The sequence below is a fragment of the Alnus glutinosa genome, chromosome 8 (genome assembly GCF_958979055.1).
Source record: "Alnus glutinosa chromosome 8, dhAlnGlut1.1, whole genome shotgun sequence".
Taxonomy (NCBI): domain Eukaryota; kingdom Viridiplantae; phylum Streptophyta; class Magnoliopsida; order Fagales; family Betulaceae; genus Alnus; species Alnus glutinosa.
Genome location: NC_084893.1, coordinates 10658505 through 10677628, shown reverse-complemented (window position 1 = coordinate 10677628; position 19124 = coordinate 10658505). Strand labels below are relative to the sequence as shown.

Here is a 19124-nt window from a genome sequence, read left to right as displayed (position 1 = left end):
TGATATTCTTGAAATCAATGGTTTTAAGAGAAGCTTTAGTTATAAAGGACTTCCCAATTATAGTAAATTGCTTATTTGGTTCCCGAGATGGGAAGTTACTTCTTTTTGAAATTAATGAAAAGAGGAGTGTAAAAACCCTTCTACACGTTGCCTCAAGAGTTACCAAACATAGTGAAAAGAATAAGAATAATTTATGAGAAGGAAAAATATTTTTATAAATGAGGCACGTGTGTGAAGGAGACTATTATTTTGGCCCCAGAGATATTGACAGAGATTCACAGAGGATTAAGTTCGGTACTGTTGCTTGAGATGGAAGCGCAACCGCTGAAGGACGTTGAGAAGGCGGAAACCGTCTCCAAATCATGCTAAGTGCACTTTGATTAATTAGCTGACGGGGCAGCTATGGCCACAGTTACCTGCCATGGTCACTAAGTATACAGGGCGTAATAGTGTACATGGGCTCTAGATATGAGAAGTTTATTTATCAACCAGTAATTTTATGCTTTACGAAAAATGCCGAATTTATATTCTATATTAAGGAAATTTTTGATCTCAAGTTTGTTTAATAATCATTTTGAAGAAAATGAATTTAACTCAACCGTTTTATGGTTGGGGGTTACCTTACTGAGCATTTCTCGCTCACCCTTATTTTGTTTTGTTTTCAGGTTATGAGTAGAGGGACCTAGGCGGCCGGAATGGGATCTAAGCTTGCATTAGGACGTTGCATTTCAATTATCTTAATATGTGCACTTGCGCGATAAATTTAATTTTCTCTGGATTTTCATTTATTGTATTAAACATAATGGCTATTTTCGAAACACTCGTTTCCACATATTTTTGAAGCTCTGAGTTTAAAAATTGTTTTTTTTTTTTTTTTTTTTTTTTTTTTTTTTTTTTTTTTTTTCTAGAAATTTATTTAATTTAGTATATTGGCTAGTTTATCTGGCAGACCTTATGAATCTTTGCAGTTTTGTGTAAGGAAATGGACGAACATAACCCTTAACGGTTTAGGGGTGTTACAACTACGGCATGCTAACACAGAGATTGTCACATTACTGTGTATCTCACACCATTCTTTATTAGCAACCCCTCTATCCAAATGCTCTTTTGTAAATTCTCTGCCTGCGCAACCGTTGTTCCAGGTAAACTTGGAACCCTTGTACCCCAAATCACTTAGTTTACAGTCTTCTAAGGCTCTTTTGAAGGCTTCCATTTGACTGCGGGATCAAGGAGCAACTCTCTGTTTTTCTGCCAAAGTTGAAACTTCATTGAAATCCCCTACACAGAGCCATGGTGTAGGCAACATGTAGGAAAGATGCTGCAGAAACGACCATTTTTCCTTCCGTCTTGCAACCTCTGGATGTCCATAAATTCCATTAACCTTCCACCCCAACTCATCACTCATCGTTGATCACATCATTGATGTGCCTAATGCAATAATTTTGGATATCAAATTCAACTAAATTTCTCCATGGTAGAACTAGACCACCACTACGGGCCTGTTGTCCACCACGAACATATGATCAAACTCAATCTTATTTTCACAAAGTAGACTTTTTTATTCATCATTTTGGTTTCCGTGAGGAAAATTAAATTGGGTTTCTTCTTCTTCACCATTTGGTGAAAGTTTCGAACTGTCCAGAGGTTCTCAAGCTCCCGACAGTTCCAACATAAGACGCTCATTACAAATAAGATTAAGGCCTATATAAGAATATGATCCTCTTGGCTTTTCCCAAAAGTGAAATGTTTTTTCACATCCATTCTACTCTTATGCTTTCAAACACAACCTACCTCACAACTCATGAGTGCTATTGGGAATTGCTTACTTTACGAAATTTCGTCGTAATTTTCAAAGAATCAACTCGACTACTTAATTTTTATTTTTATTTTTTAAAAAATAACCTCGACTACTTTATAGGATTCGAAGAGCCGGATAGATAGATATGGTGCATGAAAAAATGAAAAAAAAAAAAATAATAATAATAGGTGACGCAATTAAGTAATGACATGAGATAAGATTATTATTTAGTTTTCTTTGTTAATGTTTAAGTGTGTTATAAGTCATTCAATTAACGACGAAATGATGCCTAGCAAAAACAAAAATATATTAAAGATTTAATGTTTTCAACCACCAAAGCATCACCGCCCAGAAGAAAAAATAAGCATCAAAGTATCACCGAATAATGCAAAGCAAGCATAGGATTTTTTTTATAATTATTATTACTTTTTTTCTTTTTTGGGCCAGTAAGCATAGATTCCGATGAAAGTTTGACACAGACATGACAGGGATCGATATTTATGTCCGACAGAGATTGTGTACCGAATGTAGTATATTTTTTGCGGAACACATGATAACAACAAATAAAAAAGAAATAATAATTATAAAAAAAATCTTATTTTAAAGTAGGATTGCCTATTTTGAAGTGTGGTGTGAGCTTTAGGAAAAATGATAGACACGAGACATTTAATCGTTCTTTGTCCGTTGCGTGTATTTTAATTAAAAAATATAAAAAAATATTTCTATTTTTTCATTTTTTATAATTAAAATACACTTTTTTATTAAAAAGTGACTAACAAGAGAGACGGTTGAATGTTTATCATTTTTTGGATTTTAGTTTATCCCAACATATTAAAAGTTATTCTAATGCGACCCATTAAAATAAGCAAATAATACAACAAGATTCATTTGATAAATAATTGTGTTGAGTTAATCCAATTCGTCTGACTCGTTTAACAAACATTTAAATAAGTACCAGTTGCGAAGTAATAGGCTCTTGATGCAGTTATGGAGCTAATGCCCCTGCAAAATTCTTTAAAAAGAAATTTTATTCGTAAATTTTTTAGTTTTTTTTAGTGTTAACCCCTCTTCCTCCTCCTTTTTGGTTGTCTTGATCTCCTCTTCCTGACTTGTTGTCTCTGCTGGCTTCCTCTTTTTTCTTCCTTTGTCCGAAATGAGCACCAAAGGTCAGGCCCTCTAACACTTTCTAGTCTAGTACTTTCCAACACTTGCATAAAAAATCCCCATTTAAATAATTTAGAGAAAAAATGTAAAATCATTTCCTGGTTTACTTGATTTGTAATAATTTTTTTTTTTTTTTTGAAGTACCAAAATGAAGAGATAGCTTCTTGGGATATATATATATATATATAAATGACAATTTATTTTTTGCTGTCAAATTTTGTAAAAATACTTGACGGATTTTATTAGTGTGCCACATCATAGTCAATAAAATAACGTCATATGTCACTCATAATAAAAAAATATACAAATATATAAAACTAAAAAAATTTAAAAAATTAAAGAATTTAAATTAATTTTTTTTAAAAGAAAAAAAAGAGATGGTTGAGGGGGCTGCAGGCCACCCCTAGAGGTGGTTGAAGGTGACTTGCAGCCACCCCGTCGACCTCTGGGGTGGCTGCTAGTTTTCTAATTTTTACTGATTAATAATTATAAATGATAAATTTAGTTTTTTAATAGTCAAAGTAAAAGTATTTTTGAAAGATTTTGTTCAATTTTTTTTTTAAATAAAATTGTTTATTAATACAAAAAAAAAAAAAATGACTTTGTTTAGAGAAATAGAGAGAAATGGTTAGGAGTAGTCTAAGAAAAATGAGAAGTGACTAGTTGCACAACTTTCCTGAATCACATACATAAGCCTCATCCATATGAGTAGTTGTACAGGAATTATGTGCAAAGATATTTTTCAACAAAGGCTGATAGATTAACCGCACAGTTGCTCCAGCTCACTTTCTAGGACCTTCTATCACTTCTACTTCGGGGTTGCGTCCTTGGAGGATAATTCTCTCTCTCTCGTTCTCTCTTTCTTCCTTTCTTTTCTTTTCTTTTTTTATTTTTTTATTTTTTTATTTTTTTATTTTTTTATCCTGTCACGCTGCACAAATAAAATGTATAATCCCAATTTCCTAAAATGTTTTTTTAGAAGGGACTACAGAAAGTGAATATTCTGAAGAGAGAGTTGGAAGGGACCACAGACTCGAAACTTGTCTTTATATATGTAAATGTCGAAATTGATATTTATCTTCTTTGGGATATATATAAATGACAATTTATTTTCTTTTGTCAAATTCTGTTCCATATTCGACATTTGTCTTTATGTATATAAATATTCCCACATTCCAAGACTCGAAACTTCATATTTTTGCACGCTTTACTTGGAGTTGCCATAACTGATAACACTCGCTATTTTGTGAAATATTTTTTTGAAGGAAAACTGGATCTAGGCGGCTAGGCCTAGGAGAGAGAGAGAGTGAGAGAGAGAGAGAGAGATTGTGTTCTTTTGCGTTTGAGAGAGAAAGAAAGAGAGAACGAGAGAGAGAGAGAGAGAGGGAGACAAGCGCATCATGGAAGAGAATGGGATTGATGGCATTGATGCAATACATGAGGGCAGAAGGTCGCCCCTTCTGGTACCGGACGTTAAGCCGGATTCAGGATGCGAGACATCGTCGTGGAGAATCAATCTACAGGAATTCCCGTCACTGCCAGAGAGAGGAGATGGCGATCATGGTTCCTACAATCTTCGCCGCCTTCTTCGTACCACAAGTAATTAAGCCTTCTTCTCATTTTTGTGATCACGTCCATATATATTTCGTATTATGTTCAGAAACCAATTATTTGCTTCAAAAATTCTTTGCGCTGTAACAGCAGCCAGTTCTTTGTGCTCTTGTTTCTCTTGTATAGCAGCTAGTTCTTTGGTATCTGGTATTCTTGTTTTCTTGTATACTTCTTCTTGTAAGTGGAATATCCTCTTTCTCTAATAAAAATTATTATTATTTATAAAAAAAAAAATCCTTTGACGCCAAAGTGGTAAAATGCCTTGGAGTTGGTGGCATCCAATCACGTATAACATTCGAATCTGCAAACAGTTTCTGGGTCACGCCTGCAGGCGAAATCGAGTCTTACCCAATCCGTATACGGGGCGAGGTTTATCCTTAAAAATAAATAAATGAATAAATAATCTGTATATGTACATGTGCGTCCCCATAGGCCATACATATATATGTGCGCGCGTGTGGGGGTGGGGTACATCTTTTTTTTTTTTTTTTTTTTCCTCTTTTGATTTTGACTTGATAACTGAGTTGGCTCAGTCCCGCCGAGTTTCTGATCCATATGACTCGGAATATGTGATGGTTATGTTTATCTGCCTGTGGTGGCCTATTGGCCCAATGGGAGGGGAATTAGGTGCTCATTTTATGGGCTGAGGTGGGGATCTCGTAACGTTTATATAAACATATCTGCAAAAACAGACCTTTTTCATGGCGTAGGCCTTTAGGTGTTAATTGGGCCAAGGCCTTGGCCCAGGCTTCTTTATGGTATTGCCAATATCAAAAGAAAAGAGTTGGTGCTTAGCTTTTTTTTTTCTATTGACCCATCTTTTGATGAAATTCAAGTGTTAAATTTTCATTAACGCAGAATTCTCTGTAGTTTGGGCTCTCTAAATGGAGTCTTGAATGTTCATTCTATTGGCTCATTGTGGCACAATTTACTTTGAACATGATATATTTGGGGTCAATATTGCACCTTTGGAATGCTTAGCAAAAAAAAGAATGCAACTTTTGGAAAGTTGATTATGACAAGCAACTACATGCACCTACGTAACTGTTGGTGCAGTGACCTACCGTTACCTCACGCCGTCTATTAATTTGATAGAGAGAAAAGAGGTTAGAGGAGTTTGTCGGAACAAGTCCGGCGGGACCGCTCAAGTCAGTTGGCGAGAACAAAGAGGAAATTTTAGTAGTCTTAATAAGGTAAAATTTGGTGTACATGAGTGAGTGAGTGAGTGACCTCTCCTTTTTTATAGGCCATTGTCTCCTACCCTTCATCTTTATGGTTTGAAGGACTCTTGCCAACAATTTGTTGTTGACGTGGAGATTCTCTCCCTAAATCTGTTGGGAAGGGATGCATGGCGTGGTTAGGTAATTAGTTGAGTTGGCGGAGTGAGAAATTGGCCGTTGGGCGTTATGTCTTGTCAAGAGTGTGCTCGAATCCTTGTTGGCTGTCTAGGTTGTGGGCCACCAGACCTTATGGGCTTATTGGTGGGCGACCATTGGAAGATCGTCAATAACTAAGCCCTTCAGTAGTTCCTCAATTTCCTTGAACGATTGGGCTGATAATTGTTCATGAAAATTTTGTTTGTAGGCCCAGCATTCCTATTAGCCTCATCAAATTTTACTCACCAAAATAACTAAAAATTACTTTTTTCTATTCTGGTGAGCTACTTTATTAAAATTTTCCTAGCAGCCTCACTATTTTAACTAATTAATATTTACTATTCCATTTAAATAATAATTTTTTCATATTTATTTATTTTTTCTCTATATAATCTTTTTACAAAAAATCATTCATATCCATGAAATAATGACATTATCGTGTAAGAGATGAGAGATGAGAGAAGAAAATAAGAGAAAAAAGGAAAAAAAAAATGTGTTAATCATGTGAGAGAGAAATGTGAAACAAGATTTGGTAAGTGTGTTGTTGAGTGAAAATGCCTCATCTAATTTGGTTAGTAATTTCAGTCATTAATTTTTTTTGGTTAAAATGGTGAGGCTGCTGGGAGTGGTTTTTTAGGATTTTTATCAAATTGGCTCATCAAAATAGCTAAAAAATTATTTTTGTGAGGCTATTGAGCATTTTTAATAGCCTCACCAAATTAATTTTTTAGCTATTTTGGTGAGCCAATTTGATGAAAACTCTTAAAAACCACTCCCAGCAGCCTCACCATTTTAACCAAAAAAATTTGATGACTGAAATTACTAGTCAAATTAGACCAGACATTTTCACTCAACAACCCACTCACCAAATTTTGTTTCACCTTTCTCTCTCACATGATTAGCACACTTTTTTTCTTTTTTTCTCTCATTTTCTTCTCCCATCTCCCATCTCTCACACGATATTGTCATTATTTCATGGATATGAATGATTTTTTGTAAAAAGATTATATAAAAATATATATATATATATATATATATATATATATATATATATATATATATATATATATATATATATATATATATATATATATGAAAAAATTATTATTTAAATGGAATAGTGAATATTGACTAGTTAAAATGGTGAGGCTGCTGGGGGAATTTTAATAAAGTGGCTCACCAGAATAGAAAAAAGTGATTTTTAGTTATTTTGGTGAGTAAAATTTGGTGAGGCTACTAGGAATGCTCTAGGCCTTCCAATTTTCTTGAATGATTTGGCTGATAGTTGTTCATGGGAATTTTGTCTACAAGGCTGTGGTGGGGGCCAACAGGACTTTGATTAGTCCCGCGAAGCCATGATAGTTGGAGCCTTCTAATGGTTAAGGGAAAATGTTAGATTTACAACACCAATATAACAATTACACAACAACCTCTCATATGAGGGTGAAATTCATGCAGTTGTTGTGATAGTGCAGTGCAAGAATCAAATCCCATGGTTAAGAATTTGACTCGTGCTTCTGGTCGTAAATACGTTGCAAAGTGTCTGAATAATGAGGGATTTGATGGGTATGCAATTAATGCTTTTGGTTGTGAAACGGTGTCGTTGCCTGTCGAAGACAGGTAACCCATGACGTCAGGTGGCGCCACAATGCTAGATGCATTGGGAACCGATGGGTGTTGTGCTGAGTGCGGCGCCTTCCCCCATGAACGACATGTGGCGACGGAGCATCAATCGGAGGACTGTTTTTGAAATTAAAAAAATGTATGTTGGTGTCGGTCCGACGGTCCCCTTGATTCACGCGTACTACGTGAATAAAAGGGTTTTGAATGGCCATTCTTCCTTTCTTACTTTCACTTTCTCAAGTTTTGGCATTTTGCTTTCTTCTCCCCTCCTTCGTTCATTATTCCCGTCGCAACTCTCCGTCGTTGTAGTCACCAATGTTTCTTTCATCTCTATCTGGTTAGAGTTTTCCATGGCTAATGGTGGTGACTGGTGGTCAAGGATCTGTCAATGATGGTGCAGTTGGTGGATTCGTTGGGGGTAGTTGGCGATCGAAGACAAGGATGATGATGCTGGAGGAGATTCGTCGTTGCTTCGCTCCATTATTGTTTTGGCTCCTATTCAGTTGATACCCGACGCTTAGCTGATCATGATTGCAAGTTGCGTAGTCTGGTCAAAAATTTTCATGGAAGAAGGTCGTAAGAACTTTCTCCTGCCATGTTCTTGTACATGCATTAGCCCCTTCCCCTTTGGAAACACCCTGGGGTGTTGAGTTTCCACTCTCACTGTCAAGACTGACGGTTGGTCGTCTTCCCGTGGAGGTTATCTAGTTTGAAGAACTGGGACACTCAATTCTTTTTACGCTTTTGGTGCCGGTTTGGACCGATGGGAAAGCTTTTAACTGTAGGTGGGGAGTTCCCCACAAAGGAGGTAACAGTAGCAGCAATTTTTATTTTTTTCTCCACTTAACATATGTTTGACGGTGGCATCGACTGAGAAATTGCTTATCACCGACCAGCAGGGGGCACGATTAGAGCGACTGTTGGCGTGGGCGCAAAGTGAGGACGGAGAGAAAAAGAACCGGTGGGTTGATCTTGACTGGGTGTTAAGAGACGAGTACCTGGAAGAGGCCCTAGGGTACTAGGGATTGAGTAAGCTCTCAGCTGAAGAGCAGAAAGAAAGGAAAAGAAGGGTTGCAGCTGCAACTAACAAATTCTGCCTTTATGGTTCATAACCAGGTGTTATAGCAAAAGCGTTGTCGATCAAAGCTTCTCGGTCCAAGCTAGCGGGACGTGCCTCCCCTTCTGTTTTCCAAAAGAAATGTCCTGCTATGGGGGGAGCTAAAGGAGCGCCCAAGAAGAAGTCCGTCAAGGCCCATGTTGAGGAGGCGTCGAATATCGCCGGTGGGCCAAGAGATGACCAAGTCAAGAAGAAGAAGCCCAAAAAGAAGGCAGGGGTTTCTGAGCCATTGGATAGAGGCTCTGGGGAGGCAGTTGCAATTGTACGCCCGTCGGTCACCGAATGCCCGTTGGTTGTGGCATGCCCACCGGCTGCTGACATCCGGTAGGAGGAAGAAGATGAAGATGATGTCCCCATCGTTGTTTGGCGAAAGACTACTGCTGAAAGGCACAACACCACTTACGTGCCAAGCCTAACACCTGTTGGGCCGTTGTTTTCACAGGCCGACTGAAGGTCAGGGAACAGGGGTAGGTGCGCCATCTCATCCTTACAGAATTATCAATGAGGACGATGATGATGATGGCATTTTGAAAACCCACCTATCGTTGATGACCGTCGGGAAGAAGGAATTGAGGATGAGATGACTCGAGCCATGGGGGCACAATTCTCTTGTCGTGCCATGTTAGGAAGGTGGTGTGCCGACGGGGATTGACGCTCCTCGTAAAAGGAAATTGAAGTTCCATTCAGGGCGTCGACTTAGGTGTTGGCTCTTCGAAGAGCAGACATCTTCCGAAAGTGTTCTAGCGGGAACATCAATTGAAGCTAAGGCGCAAATATGTTCCTGGTACCAACAATCGCACACCCACTAGGCTCAACCAGAAGGCAGCCCGAGCCCATTTGGAGTAGTATTGTAAGCATGCTCCCCACGTTGACCTTTTTGATCAACTGGATCTCGATGAGTTTGACTTATTGAGTTTCTCAAGCAAATAACCTTTTGTCGGAACGGGGATTCTGGAAGAACCCTTTGGAGAGTGATCTTCGTTGAATATTAACCCTCTAATCATTGCTCGACCACACGAGCCAGAGACATGTAGTTGGATCTAGTGATTCTGACGGCGATCGTCAGGAGAGCGGGTCATCGTTGGTTGAGGAGGTACAACTAGCGCCCAGTAGAGAAGGGGTAGCATCTTTGGCAAGGGTTGACCAACAATTGATGGGAGAGTGGCAGCTGGTTTTGGCGCCCGAACCATTCACTTACGCTGAAGTGAGAAGAATGATGTAAAAGGAGTGGCCTTCGTCACTCAATGTCTCAATTGGGTCAAACCTCTCTTCAAGTGAGGGGCAAATATTGAATATTGACACTTAGGGGGCCGCCGTGTTGGGATCATCGCTGGAAACTGACAAATATGACCCTGTAATTTTAGAATTGGTGGCGACGCCGAGTGGCATGATCGAGCCTCCTTGTGGTAATGAAGGAAGGCTTTCATTGCCAGAGGAAGAGGGTCCCCTGGAGGCGGGTATCCTAGAGCCAAGGGTAGTGACACCGGTGGGCTCTTCGAGTGGCCCTTGAACTGATGGCCAGGAGCGAGTTGATCCTAAGGTACTCGTTTGATACTCGTTTGAAGAGGTCGGTGGTGCCAAGAGTGGGCCCTTTGATTTTCTAAGTGATCTCGTTGAAGTCCTTTGAGGCTTCATTCCCACCAGGTGCTCGGAGGAAGATATTGGGGATTCTGATGACTTAGCGCTGAAAGTGCGCGAAACTATTACTCAGGTATGTACCTACTGCTTATTCACTTATGAGTTATGACCATATTTGTTTGTGATTTAATACACTTTGTTGCGTTATTGGTCCAACAGGTTGCTTTGCAAGTAGTGGTCCTTTGTGGAGGAGGTCTATGAGCTGATGACCTGCAAGCGCTGCCCCAGTAGCAGGCCCGTCGGGTGATTTGACTGATGTGGAAGTCCTCGAAGGTCAATTAAGACATGTCAAGGAGCAGGCAGACCGACTCCGTTAGACTTGACCAAGCAGATGGCTGAATTGAGGCTTGCCTTGAGGAACTCTATTGCGGGGATTATATGCTAATGCTTCTTGCCGTTCCGGAAATACCCAAGAGTACATCTAAGAGATTGAAGAAGACTTTGATGACAAAAAGACAAAGTTGACCAAGGTTGTAAAGGAGCTTGGTGAAACCCAATGGGAGCTGGATAATACTTGTTGGGAGCTCAACGATAACCGCCAAGAACTGGTCAATACTCATCGGGAGTTAGAGCATCCTCATCAAACTCTCCAAAATTTTCTCCAAATTTAACCTAAACAATCTACTTTTTTGATTTTATTTCTCACTTTTGAAACACTTCCTACATCAAACTCTCTAAACATTTCTCTATTTTAATTATAAATTGTTTTTTATTAGTTTGAACACCAACCAATTTAACTGTATGAACATCAAATTTTCCAAACAAAAACACTCACCACAGTCGGCTACCGTAATCAAAAACTTCAAATTAAGTTGCAGGATTTTCTACCAATTTTCATCCCACTCTCTTAAATCAAATCCCAAAGCACAACAATCACCAAAAAAAAAAATTATTTTTCTACCAATTTGAAGGCAACCCAGATTGGACGACTTTCAGAGGTATGAGGAGCTATGATTTTCTACCAATTTCAGAGGGACGAGGAGCTAGAAACCCGGATCCGACGACGAGGAGCTAGAAAAAAGGGATTTTCTTCGACGACGACGACGAGGAGCTCGGATTTTCTACCAATTTCAGGGGGACGAGGAGCTAGAAACCTAGCTCGGCTTTCAACGCAGATCCGATGAGGAGGACGATCCGCTGGTCGGATCCGGGCACCGCTGCCTCGCGGTGGATTCTGGCGCCGGTCTCTCTCTGGATGCACGACACGCCGGCGCTGTTGTTGCTGAGGAAGCCGTGGGTGCCGAGGGTTCCGCTAGTGCGAGCCAAGTGTAGAAAACAAAATCTTGGGCTTGGGCGTGAAGAAAGGGAGGAAGGCCAGAGGGAGATGACAGTGAAGAAGGGAAGAAGGTGCAAGAATGAGATAAAACAATAAAAAAAAGAATGGCGTATAGATTTTGAGCGTTAAATTTGGCGATAGAATTTGACAAGATCCATTTTGGTGAAAGAATGAAGAGTTTGATGGAGGAGAGATTTTGAGAAGTTTAAGCAAAATTTGGTGAAAAGTTTGAACTACCGAGCTCGATGAGGATGCTCTTAGACGGTACCTGACAAGAACTAGTCAACACTTGTAGGGAATTAGATGACATTCGCCAAGAGTTGATTAACACCCTTCAAGAACTAGACGGCGGTTGGTAGGAGTTGGTCAACACCCGTCTGGAACTGGATGAAACATGGGTTAGCTATCTTCTCAAGAGGATTTCCCTTCGAAGGAGACTCATGTTCATGGGTTAGCTCTGGATTGGGGGCCGAATGATTTTGGTGACTTTGCTGGAGGAGGAGGGTCATATTTTGTGAAAGCTGAAGGAGATGGGCTTCGAGAACAGCAACTGCTGCTTGTATAGTTGGGTCATCAAAGTAGTGAGAGGAATGTGTGGTGCGTTAATTTTAGCAGTGTTTTGGGGTTGTTGCATTTCAAAGCTAGCTAGCTAGCTAGCTGGTTTAGGTGAAGAGTAGGTTGAGGGTTTAGTGGATTAACTGGCATGTTGGAAGTGCTAGCTAGCCTAGCTTCATTCATCTAGGAATTATGTGCTCTAGTGATCGGCATAAGGCCTTTTGTTGTTCGGAACCGGAATTCGAAACAACAAAAAATCGGTTCCCACAGACGGGGCCAACTGTTGGTGCAATAACTTACAGTGACCTTACGACACCTACCAGAGAGGAGATCTGCGAGAGAGAAGAGGTTAGAAGGGTTTACCAGAGCTAGATCTGGTGAGACCACTCCGATGCTCAAGTTAGTTGGTGAGAATGGAGAGGGAAATTTAGCTAAGTCTTAGTAAGGCAAAATTAGGCGTACTTGAGTGAGTGCTGTCTCCTTTTTATAGTTGTCATCTCTTACTGTTTTAGAGACTCTTGCCAATAATTTGTTATTGATGTTGATATTCCCTCCCTAAAATCTGTTGGGAAGGGGCGCATGACATGGTTAGGTAGTTAGCTGAGCCGACGGAGTGAGGAATCAGTTGTTGGGTGCTACGTCTTGGCAAGAGTGCGCTCGAACCCTTGTTGGTTGTTTGGGCTGTGGGCTGCTGGACCTTCTGGGCTTATCAGTGGGTGACAACAGGAAGCCGTCGGTAACTAGGCCTTCTAGTAACACATTTAAAAGGGCCTTAATGTGTGAGAGTGATGGATTCTTGTACTTACCTTTGTAGAGTTAAAAATGGCAGGAAAGTAATGCGTCCATACACATGAAGAAATTGAATCCTTGCCACTTTAATTAGGTCTTAGTCCCATTTAGATGCCATGGAAGGGTACTAAACTTTTAAGCCCAGTGTTTCACTGTTTTGGTAGCTCAACCTTTCAAATATGTTCTTTAATTTTGTTTGCTGGATATTTGCCTGAAAGTTTTAGAACTATTTAGATTGTTACGTACAGTCAGTCAAAATATCATAATGGAAGTTTGATTGCTAAATCAAGCTTGTTGAATTTAGGGAAAAAATGGATATTAAAAGAAGTTTCTTGTATTGTGCTATTCAAGTTTGGTTGTTGTTTTAGGTTGGTGTTGACTAGGCCTAAGCAGCATGCAGTGGCCATCTGATTTCCAGTACCAATAATAATAAAGGATAATTGCATCACTGGTCCTTGAGGTTGACCTAAATTACAAACCACTTCCTGTGGTACAAAAAGTTCATGGAGGGTCCCCGTGGTAAACAATAATTATGAATCACTCCCTGAACTCGTTTTCCGTCTACCAAGTTAACAGATTCTATTAGTTTGTCACGTCATACCTAATAAGAAATCGACATGTGGCCTGGGGTGGCCACTTGTCACCTCTCAGACGTGGCCAGGCTACCCCTGACAACCACCCCTTTACTATTTTATAATTTTTTTTTTAAATAATAATAATTTTTAAGTTTTATTTATTTATATTTTTTTATTGTAATAGACATGTGTCGATTTCTTATTGGGTATAACATGGTAAATTAACGGAATCTGTTAACTTGGTGAACAAAAACAGGTTCAGGGAGTGATTCATAATTGTAGTTTACCATAGGGACCCTCCATGAACTTTTTGTACCATATGGAGTGATTTGTAATTTAGGCCAACCCCAGGAAGCAATGGTACAATTATCCCTAATAATAATAATAAAGACATGCAGTGTGCATTACATTGGGAACCTTTTATTTTATTACATTATATATATTAGATTTAAGGTTCTTAGGGAACCCCTTCTTCTAAGCATAAATTTAAGCTGGGTGGCAGCCGTGCTTCTTTGACATGAGGCCCTTGTTAACATTGCAAATGATGACTGTTTTGTTGTGAGGCAACAAAGCAAACACAACCAAAAACACGAAGAGAAATAGGAAAGACAGGGGTGAGTCAGGTTTCAACACTTGAATAGGAGATTTACCACTTAGAACGGACATACGATTAATCAAATAACATGCAGTTAAGACAGCTTCTTACCAGTATTAGCTACCTTCATCTCGGGGAGAAGAGCACGGGTAACCTCCAAAGATGCCGATTTTTTCGCTCAGCTACTCCATTCTTGGGGGTATTTGGGCAGGTAGTTTGAGAGTCAATCCCTTGTTTCTGTGGATAAGCTTGAAAGTTCTTGGAGAACTATTCTCCCCCATTGTCAGTCAGATCTCAAAATCTTAACATTTATACCACATTGAGCTTATCCTTTCAACTGATCGTATTCTGTAGTTGCGAGCAATTGGAATGTTTGCATACAGATGTGGCATCAGCGTTAAAGGATGGCTGCATTTTACTTTTCTAGTTTAAGAAGGAAGCTAGAGATAAGGATGGGGATGGGGTGGGGAGGACTGAGCTTTGATTATAGGCAAAGCCTTTTGAGACATAGCTTTTAGAGACCAAAAAATAGCAAAGCAGTTTTAGGACTTCAAATGTGACTGATATATGACAGTAGTTTGTAACAAAGCAATTTAATGATTCTTCTGATGATGCCATCAAATACTGCTTAGCATCAACTATATAGTGTGGTGTAAAAGCATTTATATGGAGTCTATCCAGTTCTGTCCTTCAGCTTTCATGAAATCAGGAAAATAGTCCATGAATGGTGTGGCATCCCATATCTGGTGAAAATACATGCATAGATAGCTAGCATAGTTTGATGCAGCAACTTTCATCAACATTGTGTCCTTCAGTATACCTGAAATGGACCATGGTTGCCATCAAATCCAATGAGAAGCTAAATTCTAGAAAATATGATCCCGAAATCATTGATGCTTACAAACTGATTGTTTAATGGTGGCCCGAAGTCGGATCATCTCAACTTTGTTATGTGTTCTACAGCAGCCACTCATGAATAAACTATTGATCTTTAGCCCTTGCATTTTGAAGCAAACTTTTTCTTGTTAGATGTCTGTTGTGCTCTTCCATTTACCAACAAGGGCATTATACGTTTGTGCTCTTAAAATTTCTGAATGATGGAGTCAGAAGGCTTTAGAGAATATCCTTTCACTCTTTTGGGATGATATAGATAGAGTAACTATGGATGATCTGAAAACTTGGAAGATCTTCTTGGGAGTTTTGCAGAGGCATTTGATATATTGCTCTCTTTCTTTTTCTCAGTTGTTATACTTGGAGTTTTAAGATCAGAATCATTGAATGTTTTCTTATTCACAATGTACTAAATGTTCAGTTCTTTGGGAAAATGAAACATCGGCATTTGACAAATTTGGATGCTTCCATTCTCCTCCTTGTCCCTTTAGAAGTTGATGACATAATTGAAACATTTATTCTTGACTGTAGGGAAACGCAACAAGATTGCTGATTATTACAAGAAGCAAAAAAGGCTCCTTGAAGGGTTCAATGAGATGGAGACCATGGGTGTAACAGGTTGTCTGCCTAGTCTAACAGAGGTTGGTTGTTGTGCTTTCTTTTATTCTTTTCATTTCCTTTAAATCTGAACCTTTCATAAAGCTGGCAATGTTTTATTGGATTTAACTATTCCTAATGCTGGTTGCTAAAGTTCAACAGGATTCAGTTTAGAGGACATAATTTCATAGAGCATGTCATGTAGGCCATGCACCAAACCCACCCCTCCCCCCCCCACCACCCACTTTTTTTTTCTTTTTTTTCTTCCCCTTTTCGACTTTTCATTATTCGTTCAAGTTCATGATTTTAAATGCATGTTTATTATGGTGGTGCTAATTGGCACTTGTGGAATAAAAGAGGCTGGTAATTTGTTAGTTTGATAATGGCAACTATTTCAATTCATGTTTTGCTTTTCTATGACCTATTGTGAAGCTGGTTCATGAAAAGTTCAAGCTTGCCTCATATACAACATAGTGCCCCTATAAACCATGCAATATTTTTCAACTAAAATCTTTCTCGTCTCCTATAAAACAGAAACTGATATGTGTTTATTTGTTAATATATGTAAACATTATTCTCAGGATGAGATGAAGCAGCTTGTAAAGAGTGAGAAGATGGCGGTATATGTATCAAACATAGCTAACTTGGTACTCTTTGTGGCAAAGGTTTATGCTTCTATTCAGAGCAGATCACTGGCAGTTATTGCCTCAACCATGGATTCGCTCTTAGATCTCTTGTCAGGGTTTATATTGTGGTTCACTGCCCATGCCATGAGAAAGCCAAACCAGTATAACTATCCAATTGGAAAGAAACGGATGCAGCCAGTGGTAAGTTTTCCAATCCAATAATAATTATTGGTGCTTCCGGAAGTAACTTCGGATAAATTTATATTTTTAGGTTCTCCATTCCTGCAATCAGTTGGATAAGTTTTAGTTGCACAAAGTCGCATAATTCTCTTCTTTCTGTTCATTACTTTAAATTCTTTTTTGGTAAGTATTATCAAAAAATACTTTAAATTCAGCTGAGTTAAATAGAAAATACTACTCTTTTAGCTCCCTCCATCTTTCCTTTTTGCAATTCTTTTTAAGTGCAGATTCCAATAGGTAGAATTTGTTAATGCTGCTAATGAGAAGTCATGCGTAAGTGTATAGTGTTCCGTTTGTGCCTCATTTGGTTGCTAACGAATTGGTGAAGAAAATTATTCATCTTAAACTAATTAAACTTGCAAACCCCAAGTAATTTTGAGAATATATGTTTTTTCTTTTTCCATTTCATCAATCCTTCTTGTGGTCAATGAGGGAAATAAAGCGCGATGCTATTTCCACTGTTATTAGTATTGCTTCAACTATGTCTTATGCAGCAAATGTTAAGAGGGAAGAGCATAAGAGGCATGTAACGGTGTTATGCTACAGTTTATTTTATTGCTAGAAGTTTGGAATTAATGTAATACAAGTCTACAGATTTCATCAGGTTCGTGCTATAGACTTCTCATTTTGTTATCGGAATATTGGGCTTAGAATCTATTAAGTTCATAAATAACTAGCATTGGTTTTCTTTACAGAGTTATTTTAATGAGAAAATGCGAGGGACCCATAGCTTTTTGCTTCTGTATACCAACTATTGATAAATACAACCTAGTCTTGGGAGTCAAATTAAAAGCGGTCAAACAATCTAGTCTTGGGAACAAATAGCATTGGTTTCAGGAATTGTTTCAAGAGTGACTATGACTCATGGGAATGTGGACCCAAGGCATGCTAATAATCACATCAGATAGGTATAAGCTCTGTGTTATACTAATTTATCTCGAGTTTGCAGGGAATCATTGTTTTTGCATCAATAATGGCAACTCTTGGATTGCAGATACTGATTGAGGGTGTTCGACAACTCATGTCAAAGGTATGCGGCTTTGTTCTTATGGACTACAACCTAAGTTAATTACGTGGAAGGCAGTGAGCACAGGTGAACTTGGACACATTTAACCAAAGTGTGGGGTTGGAGAAGGGTTTTGAAAATTAGCACCCTTCTTAATTTCTCATCAGAGGTCTAAAATGTCCCCTGTTAGTGTTACTTCACGAAAAAAAATGACATAGGTCTTGAAGTACCAACCCAATGTACGAGTTCCTAGTTAGATCACAGTCTGAGTCAGTGCATTCAACGTTTTGGAATGATTGTTTTAAAGATTTAATTTTCTGATTGGTTTAACATAATTTCCATTTCATGTATTGATTACAGTCCAAGCCTGAAACGGATCCCGAGAAGGAGAAATGGATGATTGGTATAATGGTCTCCGTAACAATTGTGAAGTTTGTGCTCATGGTCTATTGTCGCAGATACAAAAATGAAATTGTTAGAACCTATGCACAAGATCATTTTTTCGATGTTGTTACAAATTCAGTTGGTTTGGCAGCAGCTGTCCTGGCCATCCGATATTACTGGTGGATTGATCCTACTGGAGCTATTTTAGTGAGTTCATAACCAACTTTATTTTCTTTCTTTATTTATATTTACTGGTGGATTGATCCTACTCTGCGAGTTTTTATTTTCGCGTCTTTTCCTTACATTAGCATGGTGCAGTGCAAGTGGCTTGAGCATGGAATTTTTGTTGGCTCCTTGGAGTGAAATCTTAGCCTATCTTTATATGATGATTTGTTGAACCTGTGATGCAGATAGCATTATATACAATGAATACATGGACGAAGACAGTCATTGAGAATGTACGGTCACTAGTCGGAAGAACAGCACCACCTGAGTTTCTGGCAAAGCTAACATATTTAATATGGAACCACCATGAAAACATCAAGCACATTGACACAGTTAGAGCGTATACCTTTGGTAATTATTATTTTGTGGAGGTTGACGTAGTTTTGCCAAAAGACATGCCTCTGAACAAAGCACATAATATTGGTGAGACACTTCAAGAGAAGCTTGAGAAACTCCCTGAAGTTGAGCGTGCTTTTGTGCACATAGATTTCGAGTATACTCATAGGCCTGAACACATGATCACAACTTGATGGCACTAGTGATGACTGATGATGATCATTTTGGCCGCAATGACCATATCCCAGCCTTTCCAAAACACAAGGGCCTTTAAATAATGTTAGAATATAGTTTTTCTATGTTGGGTTTATATTTTCCATATTAGATTATTTCTCATACACGTGATATTGTAATCAAATCATATTACCTAATTTGTATTGTTTTCACCTACCACCTTTCACCTATAAATAGGAGTAATAAGAGTACAATGTATCCCGGGGATTACTAGGGGTGAACGTAGGTGTTTAGCGTAACACCGAACTACCTCAAAAACTTCTCTTATCCCACTTTCTCTCTTTCTTTTCACCATTTTTATTTTTTTATTTTTTTATTTTTTTCGGGTAGCGGTGCTGTGATAACACGTACTTGCTCATATCCCTTTGGAGTTGTCAGGGTCATTTCCACAGCTTGTGTGCCCATTTGGAGTTGTGCTCATTTCCGTGCATATCCGTTTTGTTTATATTTGGTTCTGTACGTTCTTTG

The 19124-nt window shown here is 38.8% G+C and overlaps 1 protein-coding gene across 3 annotated transcripts; it reads left to right on the top strand.

Moving 5' to 3' along the window:
* The first annotated feature begins 4083 nt into the window (after positions 1-4083).
* LOC133874914 (metal tolerance protein 10-like) lies at positions 4084-18793 on the top strand. Of its 3 annotated transcripts, XM_062312834.1 has the most exons (7): positions 7943-10400; positions 10487-10875; positions 15540-15649; positions 16187-16432; positions 17421-17501; positions 17838-18068; positions 18272-18793. In XM_062312834.1, the coding sequence occupies exons 3-7, from the start codon at positions 15605-15607 to the stop codon at positions 18614-18616; spliced, it is 948 nt and encodes a 315-aa protein (XP_062168818.1). In that variant the 5' UTR covers positions 7943-10400; positions 10487-10875; positions 15540-15604; the 3' UTR covers positions 18617-18793. The 3 variants fall into 3 exon arrangements, with proteins under 3 accessions (XP_062168815.1, XP_062168818.1, XP_062168817.1); XM_062312831.1 differs by lacking the exons at positions 7943-10400; positions 10487-10875 and adding an exon at positions 4084-4561; XM_062312833.1 differs by lacking the exons at positions 7943-10400; positions 10487-10875 and adding an exon at positions 11236-12200.
* The last annotated feature ends 331 nt before the right edge of the window (positions 18794-19124 follow it).